At 40.7% G+C, this 15,611-nt stretch overlaps 1 protein-coding gene across 2 annotated transcripts in view; it reads right to left on the bottom strand.

The window, feature by feature from the left end:
- The window catches only part of LOC105493286 (TBC1 domain family member 9), a 138,003-nt gene that overhangs the window by 58,109 nt on the left and 64,283 nt on the right, over positions 1-15,611 (bottom strand). For both annotated transcript variants that reach the window (XM_011760824.2, XM_011760825.2), the window contains exons 3-5: positions 9,188-9,306; positions 1,601-1,829; positions 933-1,194 (exon numbers count right to left, since the gene is read on the bottom strand). In XM_011760824.2, the coding sequence (XP_011759126.1) occupies positions 933-1,194; positions 1,601-1,829; positions 9,188-9,306 (610 nt within the window). The remainder of the gene's footprint in view (positions 1-932; positions 1,195-1,600; positions 1,830-9,187; positions 9,307-15,611) is intronic.

Genomic DNA, 15,611 nt, shown 5'->3' with positions numbered 1-15,611 from the left:
ATCTTTTTCATTCTAAAAAAAAAGCAATCCTCCCCTCCTTTACCACTGAATTTCTTGAAAAAGAAGTCTGTATTTGCGTAATTCCCCTTCCTTGTCTTTTTTTATTTGATCCGCTGCAGTAGCAGCATCTATCTTACACTGCTCTTTTGAAACATGTCTCAAATCACCAAGGACATCTTAATTACAAAGAACTCTGGTCAGATTTCAACTACCAAATGTACATCAATGATTTCCAATTTCGTATATCTTACTGGACTGATCTCCAATTAGATGAGCTACAGGCACCTCAATTCAACATAATCAAAACTGACCTATAGTATCCCTTGGACATGCTCTTCCTTCTCTCATTCCCTGTGTTGACGAAGGGTAATTCCAGGCACACAGGGCATCAACTTTCTATCACCCTCTCTCTAGCTCTGCTCTCACATTCAGACTTTGAGGCTTCTCTGCAGCCTCTCCTCATCCCATGCCCTGCCACCTCCTAGCCATGTGACAAAGTTACTTCGCTCTGTGTTTTCCCTTGTGCTTCCCCCATCATCATCTTCCCTCTGGCTGAAATATCCAGGTATGGATATGTACCTGCACAGGTAACTTCTATCACCTCTTCAGAGCCCAGCTCAAAGCACCCTCCAGTGAGAGGCTTTTCTTACACACTCTTCCCCACCTGGGCTGAGGCTAACACTCCCCGTGTGTACACCCACAGCACTCTGTTCATAGGACCAGAAGAGTGCCTGCTGCCTTGTGTTGGAGCAGGTCATGTCTGTCTCACTTTCTGAACTGGAGCACCTCAGCTAGTCTTTTTTAGTTTTGTATCTATACACAGAAAAGTGTTCAGAACCCTTGAAGTTGATCAGAAAAGGTTACACTGAATAAACGAATGGGTGAGTTTCTCATTTCTAAAGTCTGGAAGACTCAAGGTCTCCATCACACACCGTTTTAGAGCAGACACTTTTTTAGGAGATTTCCTTTTGAGTTTGGGCAGGGATCTATCTTGTTCAAATCCCTCGTTGTCTAAGAGTTGCCTCATGGCTATGTTGGCGAGCTGCTCCATTAACTTGAAGGTCTCGTTGATGTTGAGGAATACAGAGAAGAAATGCTCACTGGACCGTGTGCTCACTTTGATCACATCAGGCAGAAGCAGGGTGGCATTCTTCTCGAGTTGAGTGATGTCTACCCACCGGATGACCAGTTTTGCTGAGCACAAGGAACAAACCTGGGTCAACATCTGATTCCTGAAAATCCTTTCAAGATACTACAGTCTCACAACCCCACTCCCCCATCCCACTGAACTCCTTTGAATTTATAATACCATATTTGTTTTGCTTGTTTAAGAGGTAAATCTGAGCCATGTGAATTCTGAGGTCAGAATTATAGATTTAATCCAGGTCTACTTAATTAATTACACCTTTAGTGAATCTTTATTACTTAGTGACCATTTTGAACTGAAAAATAATTAAATTCACTTAAGTAGTAAAAAAAAATTAGTATTGACTTAGTTATAACTATAGATTTATTTCTGATATTTTGATGCAGTTTATGAGTTCAGGGCAAACCTCAGTAGACTTTCCAAAGTTTCCTACTGAAATTTGAGATGACTTACCTTCCCTTCCCATAAGAAAAGAATAAAAGCAAAGGTGGTTAATGCTGAGGTACATCCAGCCCTGACGGGGGACCTTCCCCTTCCAGTAGCTGCAAGAGTAATAGTTGACAAGTTTCTCTTCCTCCGGCATCCCAAACAGCCTGTGAAATTTCACAATGGCTTCTTTAAACTTCTCCGTGTCATCATCTTCCTTTACATCATTGATTTTGTTGTATTCTGCAATGATGCCCTAATAAGGGACAAAACACAAAGCACACAACGGGTATTAATACGACTAGAGATGTACATATTCCAGAAGAAAACATTTCTAAGGCTAGAATTAAAAAAAAAATGAGGAATGCTCTTCAATGGCAACCCCCAAATTCTAAGCCAATTAACAAGTAGTATTTGTGTACTAAAATATTTTCACATAATATAGATTTTATTATACTTTTATTGGTGCTAATTTTGTTAAGTTTACTAGGAATGAAGCCTATAGTTTTACTTTACAAATGAAGAGATACAAAGATTTTGCTAGTCCTAGTGTTTTTACTGAGCTTATTATGGTAGAGTTGTCTCAAAAGTCAACTTCTGCCTTTCTCCAAGATCGATAAAAATTCATCATGAATGAGCAAGCGAGGAAAGAAAGACCAAACACGTCACTAACTGACACTCAGCTCCACACTCACTGTCTCAGGGCCATGAATAACACTGGGGAGCCTATACGGAAAAACAAGTAATCATCTGAGCAGAAAAGGGGTAGATATGAGAGCAAAAATTATATTAGACACAGAATTTTTGGACAGTTAGACAGGAAATGAAACATCTGCCTAGCAAGTGACCAGGTTAATCTACCATTCAATCATTATAATAACTTGAGAAGCCATTTCACTGTTACCTAGTTCGTCTGTAATTCCCTGAAAATTGGCTTCTACATATATCTTGACAGAAAATATTCCCTTGAAATCCACCTTTGACTTTGTAATCCTCAAATCCCTCCCGCCTCATCTTCATTTTCTCTGATCTCAAGGTAGAACTGAAAATGCATGATCTTTAGAGCATGTAAATCTTGGGTTCGTGTTCCCACTGCATCACTCTGTAGCTGTGTAGCCTCGGCCAACTTCTCAGATTCTCATTGACATGACTAAGCCCTCTGTAGCCTAAGGACAGAAAATTGCAATTGCCTCCTCATACCTAGAATTCCTGCTTTTCGGCTCTTAAAGCTTCTAGTGCATCCTTGATGCTCCCTAAAAATTTGTCTTCCTAAAATGGATTTGACCACCAAAATCCTGAGCGGTTTCCAACCACAACCAGTATAAAGTCCGAAAATCTAGGTCATTACACTTTGTTTGTTTTAATGTTTTAATTTTAATTTTTATTGCAGACTGGCTGCTCCTTGTGAAGCAGAGTAACCCACAGGCAATGTGCCCAGAGTAGCCTAAATCCATGTACATTTTTGGATCCAACCAATGCTGCAACTTTTTCTCATTGTACTACATCTGACCCAAATGTCCCATTAGGAACTGTGCTCCAGCCAGCCTGAGGCACCCTTGGGGCCTGAACATGTCATTTCTGTACTTTCCCACCTTCATGCCTGTGGTCCTCCCATTCTACATGCCTAAAATCTGGAATCAGACTGTTCTGTTTTATGAATCCTACCAAGTCCCAAAGTCTCCTGTGAGCCTTTTCTCAACTATCATTCTTTTCCCCCCACATGATGTTGCTTCTCTCTGCATTATGTATTGAAATCATTTCCTGAGTCTTATTTCCACTGCAGACCTTTTACCCTGTTGCTAGTAGTTGTGATGCTGCCGAGTGGATGGCAGGAGAAAGGGCTTCAGTCTTCTGTAATCTCTGTCACTGCTCAATTTTAGTTAAAAGGATAGAATAGGCCGGGCGCGGTGGCTCAAGCCTGTAATCCCAGCACTTTGGGAGGCCGAGACGGGTGGATCACGAGGTCAGGAGATCGAGACCATCCTGACTAACATGGTGAAACCCTGTCTCTACTAAAAAATACAAAAAACTAGCCGGGTGAGGTGGCCGGCGCCTGTAGTCCCAGCTACTCGGGAGGCTGAGGCAGGAGAATGGCGTGAACCCAGGAGGCGGAGCTTGCAGTGAGCTGAGATCCGGCCACTGCACTCCAGACTGGGTGACAGAGCGAGACTCCGTCTCAAAAAAAAAAAAAAAAAAAGGATAGAATAGCTCGTTCCCAGGTTCTACAGGTCTTTCTACAGGTTTCACATAATATAAAATAAGTCATTCCAGTTCTAGGCAACAGCTTCTTATGACTTTGGAAAATCCTATTATATCAGATGTTCAATACAAATTTAAATATGCAAAAGAACATTGACGGGTAATTTACAGAAAGGAGAAATTTTACTTAGCAAACATGTTGTTTACTTAGTAAACAACAACTGTAACAGCAAATGGTGGGCTTACTATGCAAGCACAGCCCCAAGACAAGTCTTCATCCTATTCTAAGAAAACCATCCCGGCCGGGCGCGGTGGCTCAAGCCTGTAATCCCAGCACTTTGGGAGGCCAAGACGGGCGGATCACGAGGTCAGGAGATCGAGACCATCCTGGCTAATATGGTGAAACCCCGTCTCTACTAAAAAAAAATACAAAAAAATAGCCGGGCGAGGTGGTGGGCGCCTGTAGTCCCAGCTACTCGGGAGGCTGAGGCAGGAGAATAGCGTAAACCCGGGAGGCGGAGCTTGCAGTGAGCTGAGATCCGGCCACTGCACTCCAGCCTGGGCGACAAAGCGAGACTCCGTCTCAAAAAAAAAAAAAAAAAAAAAAAAGAAAACCATCCCAAAGTCCCTCTACACAGTCCAGGAATTACTATATAATAGCTTCTCAAATGGCATCCTGACAATACTCTCCACACTCTAATTTACTTCATATGGCCACTTTTCTGAAACAGAGATCTGACTATAGCATTCCCACCTTAAAATCTTCCACAGGCTCTCAGTGAAAGAGAAAAGAAGTCTGCACTGAATCTTAACCCATAAAATCTGCTCTCAACCTTCCCAAGTCAACCTTTCCAGGTCCAGCATAAATACCACCTTCCCTGTGAAACCAGCCCAATTCCAAATGGGTTCTAAGCATTCTCACGTCTATGCTGTCTTAATTTACATGCTGGCAGAAAAATAGCGTGTTTATGTGTCCTTCTACCACTAAATATGAATTCCAGAGATAAAAAGAGTGTCTTGATCATTTTAATCACCAATATCTAGCACCTAAAAGATGTTCAAAATTATTAAATGAATCCATGTTGTTTTTCCAAATTAAAAGATACCTTAAGGGGCCATATCTTAGTCTTTATTGTATAATCCAGCGTCGTAGATTTCTAAATCTAAAATTGTTTTGGAGTTAGCAATGCCTGAGAAATTAGGTACCAAGTTGCTAACTTCTGTTCCTCGGTCATACTGGAGGGCATTAAGGATAGCAATAGAAGTAGCAGTGTGTTTCCCTGGAAAAATATCTAAAATAAGGATATTTTCCTCTAATTACTATTGATATCACTCCACCAAGAGAACAAAGACATTAAGCTCAATGAAGGCCAGGAGGGAGCTCAATTTTGGACCCTGACTATTCTAGGGACAAACAGGCATCGGTAGTGTTACTTTAAGAAATTCAGACAACCGAAGGCAGCATGAGGGCATGGGACCTGTGGGTGGGAAGGAGAAGTCAACTCAGAAGGGAAGAGGGATGAAAAATGCCCTTCGCAGTTGGCAAACACACCAATGGCCTATGTGACATTTCAAAGTTGTCAGTGCCTTTAGAGAAGGATCAAAAAACATCTACGAATGAAAGATTAAATAAATGAATGAGTACATAAAAATAACTGAATGAGAACCCGCTAACAGAAAGCAGCAGCTGGGCCTCCAGGGAATCATCAAAGGCTAACAACTCAGGGTAAGCCTGCAAACCCTCAAGAGGGCTAACATGCTATTCTCCTGGGTCGCTGCAGTAGCACTCTTATCTAAAGTCAAAATGAGCAGAATTTGAGAATGAGTGACACATAACAAACCAAATGAAAGCTACACATTTTGAGCAGAACTATGCTATCTAAAGATCTATTAATACCACATTTCTAGAATGCTCACTGAATTTTTTTTTTTTTTTTTTTTTTTTTGAGATGGAGTTTTGCCCTTGTTGCCCAGGCTAGAGGGCAATAGCTTGATCTCAGCTCACTGCAACCTCCACCTCCTCGCCTCCTGGGTTCAAGCGATTCTCCTGCCTCAGCCTCCCGAGTACCTAGGATTATGGGCATGCACCACCACGCCTGGCTAATTTTTTTTGTATTTTTAGTAGAGATGGGGTTTCTGCATGTTGGTCAGGCTGGTCTCGAACTCCTGACCTCAGGTGATCTGCCCACCGTGGCCTCCTAAAAATGCTAGGATTACAGGCAAGAGCCACCGCGCCCAGCCCGCTCATCGAAATTTTAAAGAGAAAATGCTTTTATATATGAGTAAATACAGCCAAGAACCATCACTCAGAAACACTCCAGGGTCTAATATACTAGTATCAACAGACAAGGCCTTGCCAGCTCATTTCAACAGTGAGGCTAATAGTCTCCACAAGGCTAATATCCCAACTTTCTCAACTCTAAGAAAGAAAATAATCCAGAATGTAGAACCTTTTCTTAGTTGGCTATAATTTTTTAGCCAGGTAGACTAGAATATGGAACAAAGGATAGAATAGCTCCTTCCCAGGTTCTACAGGTCTTTCTACAGGTTTCACATAATATAAAATAGGTCATTCCAGTTCTAGGCAACAGCTTCTTATGACTTTGGAAAATCCTATTATATCAGATATTCAATACAAATTTAAATATGCAAAAGAACATTGATAGGTAATTTACAGAGAGGAGAAATTTAACTTAGCAAACATGAAAAACTATTCAACCCCATAATAACCAAAGACAAAACTAAAACATTAAGGCCTTAACTTCTACCTATTATATTTGAAAAACAATTTAAACAACCAAAATGCTGAAAGCAAGCAACGGTGTAATCACACAGAGATTTTAATATACTGACAATATCTACTAAGGTCTATTAAAAATACTTAAACTACTTAACCCATTCATTCAAATTTTGTAATCTATCCCAAAGGGGGAAAAACACAGCCTGTGGGTAAAGTTATACTGTTCGAACAAAAGTATTAACTGGAGTTTTATTTGTACCTGCCATCCACTAGTCTAGAAGCTAAGGTGACTTCTAGAAAGACAAAAATGGTAAAGTCAATTATGAAATAATAACTAAAAATTATATAACAATATTGTAGATACTGATCAAGAAAAAAAGAAGAGAACAAAATTATATGTACATGAGACTACTATTATGACAATATGCATATTAGAAGTGGGGAGCCCAGGCATGGTGGCTCAGGCCTGTAATTCCATCACTTTGGGAAGCTGAGGTGGGTGGATTGCTTGAGCCTAGGAGTTCAAGACCAGCCTGGGCAACGTAGTGAGACTCTGTCTCTAATAAAAAAAATAAAACAAATAGTTAAGAAAAAGGGGGTCTGGTTAGAAATACACAAAATGCTACATAAGTTGTTTGGATTAAGGTTGCATCTGTAGTTAACTATCACATTTATAATTTATAAAAGTTAATTAGGTCTTAAAACAAATAACTTTGTTGGTTCCCTTGATTATTGGACAATATGTGAAAGCTTAAACCATTCATTTGCACATGAATGACATTCTTTCACACATAACTGCATTAATAGCAAATCACTCCTCATAATTGGTTTCAGGGGAATTAAATCTGACATTTTTGGTATAATACAAACAAAAAGGAAAATGCCTGTTTGACATAATTGGTCCTTGTTTGTTTTACTTATTTCTCCTGGCTATTGTCTCTTCTAAACTTTAGTTTCTTCCTACAGCTCTTTTTTTCTTTTTTTGAGACAGAGTCTCACTCTGTTGCTGGAGTGAGTGATGCAATCATGGCTCACTGCAGTCTTGATCTCCTGAGGCAGGGGAATCGCTTGAACCCAGGAGGCAGAGGTTGCAGTGAGCAGAGATCGCACCACTGCACTCTAGCCTGGGCAACGAGAGCGAAACTCTGTCTCAATAAATAAATAAATAAATGGGGACTATGACAAGGACAAAGGAGGCAATTTGTAGGGGCTCCCTCTAAATCTGGGATAGTGTGAGCACCAAAATAATTAAGTCCAGTAATGAAACATAAAAAACTGGAAAATATAGGAATCCATGAGTCCATATCAGTCATCAGTAAATAATAAATAAATGGAGGGAAGGCTCTTACTTATAGTAGAACAATAGTTGCCAAATGGTAAATGTGGGAGAGGCCTGGAATTGGACAAGCATTATTTTATAAAATTACCATCTTGTCAACTATCACAGTAGACTGGTTCAGATGAAAAATCATCAATGGATCGATCCTAAATCAAGAGGGAAATTTTGACAAGGAGTGATATATTTGTGTGACCTGAAAATATTTTCTTACAGAAAACTGTTTATTATCTGCAAAGTCAAAATTGGTAACTCTACAGTGGAGAAATTGGATATAACACCTTGGGCTTATAATGCCAAAGAGGGGTAAATGAGTGTCATGTGCCTCAAGAAATAATACCTTGAGGAGGACACAGGATCACCTATACAGTATTCCATCCAGGAATGCAACATCTGAATTGATTCATGATATCTGATGAAATGCATAACAAAAACATTCTAGTAAAAAAAACAGAATTTTATACTTTAAAAACCTCAGTGTCATACAAGACAAGGAAAGGCTATGGAAATATTCCAGGCTGAAGGAGACTAAAAAATGAAAACTAAATGCAATGTCTTCCTAGATTATAACCTGTACTGGAGTGGGAGTAGGGAAGGCTATAAAGGGCATTAAGTGGGCCAGTTAATGAAATTAGAATCTGTGTCAAATATTCTAGTATTAATGTTAAACGTACATATAATGTTAAATACTGCAGGTGATAAATGTAGTGTTGTCATTTAACAGAACATCCTGCATGTTCTCATTCACATGTGGGAGCTTAAAAACTTGGTCACATGGAGACAGAGTAGAATGATAGATTCCAGAGGCTAGGAAGGTTGTGAAGGTAGGAAGGGGAACAAAGAGGCTGGTGAATGGTACAAACTTACAGTTAGACAGAAGAAATAAGTTCTAATGTTTCATAGTGACTAGGTGACTATAGTTAGCAACAATATATTGTCTATTTCAAAGTAGCTAGAAGAGAGGACTTGAAATGTTACCAACACATAGAAATAATAAATACTCCAGATGATGAATACCCCAAATACTTTGACTTGATCATTCCACATTCTATGATGTAAAAAACACTTACATGTACCCCATAAATATGTAAAATATCATGTATCAATAAAAGAAAAAAAAAAGAATAGCCCTATTAGAAATAGCCCTAAAAGAATAGCCCTCTTAGAAAATACACACTGAAGGAGGCAAACACACACAACAAAGCAAATGGTGTAAAATGTTATCAGGTGAATTTGGGTAAAGGGATACAGGTATGTTTTATTCAATTCTTATTTTTACAACATTTCTATAAATTTGAAATTATTTCCAATTAAAAAGGTTTTTCTTTTATCCCACTACCTGTATTTTTCCTCTCACGAATGTGGTGATATCATTCTCATTTTCAAAGATGGAGAGTGTCTGCAAGAGATTTTGCTCAAGCCATTCCCAGTGTTCAGTGATTTCTTTCCTGGAACCACCTGTACAAATGAAAATAATAATTCATGTCAGATTTCATGCCAAAGATATTTTAAAAACCAGGCTCACTTTGTCAATATAGTCTATACCATCAAAGGAGACTATTGGACCAAGAGCTCTGCCTTTAAATGCTTTCTCTCCTCCAGAGGAGACACACATACAAGACATTTAAGGATGTGGAAACGCAAGAGTAATATTATAATCAAGTTGTGTTATAATCAAGTTTGATTAGGTGAGTGCAGAGGCTTTGAGGACACTGTTTCAGATCAGAAGGCAGCAACACTTCTCAAATTCACTTTTCTAGACTAGAGTTTAGCACATCCCTCTCCTTTCCTCCCTTCTAGAATTTGCACTTTACAGAGTAACATAGATCTTATGATACCAGGTTACAGTTGTTAAGCTGCAACAATATGAGATCTTTGGTATGCCACTGGAGAACTGATGTAACCACCTTCTATAATGGCCAAAAAATTACTCTCACTCACTTCAATTATGAATGAGATGTGAAAATGGACTATCACTAGGGAATAGCAGCCTGGCTCTCATTAGCACGGTTGCCTTGAAATGTAATGGGATGAGGTCATCCTTGTAGCCTCAACCAAGTCACCACATTTTGGTCAATAATAAGAAGCATTTAAGATACCTCTTCTGGCAACCTCTAAACTTAAACAATCAGCTTTGCAGCATATGTAATCACTACTCTGTTTTTGTTCACAGCTGCAGGGCATAACAGGTATGCCATCAGGGTGGGGGTATAAAGATACTGGACTAAATTCCCCTAGTGATTGTTAATGATCTTATAGAAAAATGGCTTTTTATAATTTGTCCATATATCATATATATGTGTGTGTATGTGTGTCATATATATATGTGTGTGTATATATATATAGTATGCACTGTTCATTCCAGAACTAAAGAAGGATTTTGTGATTCCATTGATTCACCAGGATTCTCCTTCGATTTCCAAGTTATATTTTACTTGATTTCTTTAAAGTGCCTTTTCTCTCTGTTCTTTGTCAGTGAGATCTCAGAATCTGATTCTTGACAAAGAAAGACAGGAGACACAGTGTATCTGCAATTATACTCAGAACTGTGGCAGAACTAAAATCTCTGAGAGAATGAGAGAAAGAAATTCATGAGAGAGAGAGAATGACAAATTTCAGATACACTGAGGAAAGGCAAAACAAAACCCACATTTACTTTCTTTTACTTTGAGACTAAACATTAAAATTGCCTACAAGGGATGCTTATGTGAAGAATAAAAAGCAGGTATCGGCTGAGTGCACTGGCTCATGCCTGTAATCCTGGCACTTCGGGAGGCTAAAGCAGGAGGATCACTAGAGCCCAGGAGTTCAAGACCAGCCTGGGTAACATGGGGGGACCCAGTCTCTACAAATAATAATAAGAAAAATTAGTCAGACGTGGTGGCGTGTGCCTGTATTCCAGCTACTTGGGAGGCGGAGGTGAGAGGTCCACATGAACCTAGGAAGTTGAGGTTGCAGTGAGCCATGATCACACCATGGTACTCCAGCTTTGACAGTGACACATTGAGACCCTGTCTAAAAGAAAAAAAAAAGCAGGTCTCTTAGTGGAGAAGAGTCCAGTGAAAACACTGAAGAATACATTGCTCCTCCTCTTGGGTATTTTCCATACTTGCTCTTTCAGGGCCATAGATTACCACGTGTAAAAGTAGTGGGATAACTGTCCTACAATGTCATGGCAAGACTCTGAAATCAGGACACCCGGGTACCCCCTCCTCCTTTGCCAACAGTCAGCTGGGTGACTTTAGACAGGTGCTTAATCTCTGTCTCAAATTCTGTAAAATTGAGATCAGTTAAAAACACAAAACTGGCTGGGGGCAGTGGCACACTCCTCTCATCCCAGTGCTTTGGGAGGTGAGGGGATCACTTGAGGCCAGGAGTTTGAGACCAGCCTGGGGAACACAGTGAGACCCTCATCTCTACAAAAAATGAAAAAATTAGCCGGGAGTGGTGGCACACACCCGTAGCTCCTAGCTACACCAGAGGCTGATGTGGGAGGACAGTTTGAACCCAAGAGTTTGAGGCTGCCGTGAGCCATGATGGTGACACTGCACTTCAGCCTGGGCAACAGAGTGAGACCCTGTGGAAAGAGAGAGACTCCAACAAAACAACCACCACCACCTTTACCCATCTCAGAGAAATACTGTGAAAATCACAAGGGCTAATGTCTGTAGATACATTGTGGACAGTAAAAATACTGTTCAAATGCAAAGTATAAGGCCTATTTGAAATATTTAGGGAATGAGTCATTTTGGAGTTTGAGTGCTTTAAAATATTTTAAACTTAAAAATTTTAAATACTAATTGGAACATTTTTTCAGACATACAGAGAGCTTCCTTGTCTGTAACCAGGTCATTACCATCACCAGCTGTGACATGCGGCAGACACAGAGAGAGCCCTGTGCAGAATAAAGGCCAGCCACGAATCCTCCACCCGGCTCTTCCATCTGTGCTTGTTGGCACTGTCAGATGGACTGCACCTTAGGACAGAGATATTCCTGGGAACCACAGGACTGACTTCTGCAGACCCAGGAGGCATAATTCGTCTCTGTTTTGCCTCTCATCTGTACCTGCCTACATTGATCACAGATGTGCTTTGTAGAGTCTGAGCCTTGGCTCAGCCAGGATAATCTGGCTCTTGACTGATACCTCACTATGCTTTGCACTTTACCAAGTTATCACACCAGGTACTTTACTTTCAGAATCCCATGGAATCCAACACTATTCCTTGGTTGTCATGGATAGAAAAGCTCCCATCAGCCACAAGACCTATCAGTTTTGCACACGCTGCTTTCAAAGCTTCCCTTCCTTCTTCCTTCCCCCCTTCCTTTCCCCCTTCCCTTCCCTTCCCTTCCCTTCCCCCTTCCCTTCCTCCTTTCCCCCTTTGCCCTTCCCTTCCCCCTTTCGCCCTTTCCCCCTTTTCCCTTCCCTTCTCCCTTTTCCCTTCCCTTCTCCCTTTTCCTTTCCCTTCACCATTCTCTTCCCTTCCTCCTTCCTCCCCTTCCCCCTTCCACCCTCCCCTTCCCCTTTCCTCTCTTCCCTTCCCTCCCCCTTCCCCTTCCCTTCCCCCGTCCTCCCTTCCCTTCCCCCTCCCTTCCTCCTCCCTTCTCCCTCCCTTCCCTTCCCTTCCCTCCCCTCCCCTTCCTCCCTTTTTTTTTTTTTTTTTGGCGGGGGACAGAGTCACGCTCTGTTGCCCAGGCTAGAGTACAGTGGCATGATCTTGGCTCACTGCATCCTCAACCTCCTGGGGCTCAGGAGATCCTATCACCTCAGCCTCCCTAGTAGCTAGGACTACTGGTGCATCTCACCACACCCCGCTAATTGTTTTTATATTTTTAGTAGGTCTCAAACTTCTGGCCTCAAGCAATCCGCCAGCCTTGGCCTCCTGAAGTGCTGGGATTACAGGCATGAGCCACCGTGCCTGGCCTGTGTGCTTTATGCATAAAGAAAGGATGAAGGTTTCTTTATGCACACATTTCTATATGTACATCCCCACCACACACACACTTCCATAGCAGAAATGGTATATGCCCATATGAATGCACTCATTCACTAAACATCTGCTTGCACCTCTAACCTTCACTGACATTATATGAAGGTCCACATGGCTAATGTATCTTTCCCACCCCATCTTCAAATAGTCATCTGAGTAATCTTGCACTGAAGTTCAGGTTTACTATCATTGTTTCCCCATCTGTTGGCTCCTCTGCTGCCCCAGGATCTGCTGTGCCACACTGCCCACTGTCCATCATTTTCATAATCCCCACCATCCACCTCCAACATTGTTCTCACCACTGGCTCTTTTCTCTACTGCTCGCTATGAGGTAGGTAATGCCTACATGTCTATCTTCCTTTACCAGCACCAGCCCCAAACCTATTGCTTCTGCTTATACTGTTTTTGTTCTGTCCTCTGTCTCCTGTCCTTCCTCCCATACTTGTGTCACATGAAAAGGTTGGCCTTTTGGAGTCATCACCAGCCACTCGCTACTCCCATGTACAGGAGAGGTACTGGGACCATAAGTCCCAGGATCTTCAAGCCTTTCGGCGTGCTCAGTGCTTTGTGGCTGTTTCAGTACTGCCAAAAGAGGTTTTGGAGGTTTCTTCTGGCTACATCCAAGCCTAAGAAGTTTCAGAAGACTGGATTCTATGACCAGTGTAGCCGGAACTCTAAAAGTAAAGGTCCTGGTGTGATGACTTGGTAAAGGACAGAGCATGGTGAGAGCACCACTCAAGAGTCAGAAGAACTCTGTGTATCATTATATGAACCCATTATCATCACATGCTATTTTAGAAACGAAAAAAGACAAACACCATCAGTAAACAGCAGCTTTAGGAACTGAACTATGGATTCCTGTCTGGACCCAACAGATACTTTCTGGGGAGAATAATGTCAAAGTATGTTTTTAAATTTATATTTACTGCACAAATGCACCATATTCTCTGAATGCTTTCCTAAATGTACAAAGAAGCAGTGAGGACAGGTGTTCCAGCTCCAGGTTCTGGTCACTAAAACTATGAGGATCCCTAAAGCCAGGACTGAATTCACCACTATCATCTGAAGATTCCAATCCAGTAAAAATACTTCTGGAAGCAGGTGGCCACTTCTGTCACTTCTCACCCCAGAAAAAAAGGGTCCAAGTTACCTCTCAGCGATATCAGAGCAAACGCCACTTTTTCTGGACCACTTCTTAGTAACCTGTGAGACTCCAAAGGAAACGTGTTTGAATTCCAAATGTTGTTTATAAATGGCAGTTCCATTTCTCAAGTAAGTAAGTATATGTGCTGCAATAATTCAAGTCTAAGAACTTGTTGTTAAAGTGAGATAGCATGAAGCTCCTTTGTCATGACCCTGACAAGGAACTAATCTGTTTATCCAGCAGCTTGAAGAAACTGTGTTAGGACACTCAGAAGAGAAAGGAATGGCTTGGCTGTAGATTTTCTGGACAGGCCCCATTTACAGAGTTGCGCAGGAAAAACAAGCTGACCCGACTGTGTAATCAGCTGGAATAACAAAGAACCCTGAGGTTGGGTATGAGAATCCTTCAGGAAATGCAAGTTAAAGCATTCTGCTGTGGCTAAAAACTAGAACGCTTGATAGGCTTAAGGTTTAGACATTGATTTCTAAAAAATAAGAATCTTCATTATTTAGAGCAGTTTTTTAGGGTAATGGCGAGAGGCCCTAAATATATACCTGGGCAAACTTTTTAATGTTGTCTGCAATGAAGAAAAATACGAAATCATCCTAGCCTAATTATTCATCTAGTTTGAAATCTATCTTAAAGTCATGAAGTCTACTTGAAATAAATAGAAGATGGACCTCCAAAATGATTCCATCACATCTGGCCTCTGAGGATTAAGAACGAAGGTTTAACGCTCCATTGATAGATATTCGGCAGATATTTTTTGCATGATGCATGATTCATAATACATTTTTTTTCTTTCTATCTCCTAGGAATAATACATTTTGTTTCTGGGACTGCAGATCTTGAGAAAAACCTGTATTGTAGAATAACTAAAATGGTAAATTCTCATTGATCATAAGTGTATGTACGCACATGTGTAGGTACACTTGTATGTGCATATAAAAATAAAAACCACTCATCACATAGCAGAAAACAAAACCAAAAACCCAATAAGCCTCCAAAGGATTAAAAAGCAACTGACCTAGTATTTTCAGATTCAGAGCAGGCTATGTGGATCACCGAGCTCACATGAATAGCACTTGAAGCTAATTAAATAAAGGGAACCAAATGAAGAAATCATCTGTATTATGGCCTTTTCCAATATAATCTTATCCACAAAGATGATAATTTTGAAGTTGCCATATCAAATGAAGGCAAGAGTATTACTCCACACATAGGAGCAACATTTAAATTGTCCCTGTATTTACCAAGCCACCTTGTACTTTCTACACCCAGAAAAATTGCAAACTTATATTCAGAGAGGGCAAAAGACAAAACCCAAAGATAACATGGTGATTTGAAATATTTTTAGAAAAAATGAAAATATACTTTTTCAAAATCCACATCTAACTAAAGTTATAATTATAATTAGGTTAAGTAAGATGATAATGATAATGTCCTCTATTATTTGTGCTTACCAAGAATAGGCATCACACTTAACTACTAAAATGTCAAACAGGCCGGGCACGGTGGCTCACACCTGTAATCCCAGCACTTTGAGGGGCCAAGGCAGGTGAATCACTTGAGCCTAGGAGTTGGAGACCAGCATGGGCAACATAGTGAAACCCTATCTCTACAAAAATTA

Source organism: Macaca nemestrina, chromosome 3 (genome assembly GCF_043159975.1).
Source record: "Macaca nemestrina isolate mMacNem1 chromosome 3, mMacNem.hap1, whole genome shotgun sequence".
Lineage (NCBI taxonomy): Eukaryota > Metazoa > Chordata > Mammalia > Primates > Cercopithecidae > Macaca > Macaca nemestrina.
The sequence above is the reverse complement of the archived record's forward strand: the minus strand, read 5'-3'. Positions and strand labels throughout refer to the sequence as shown.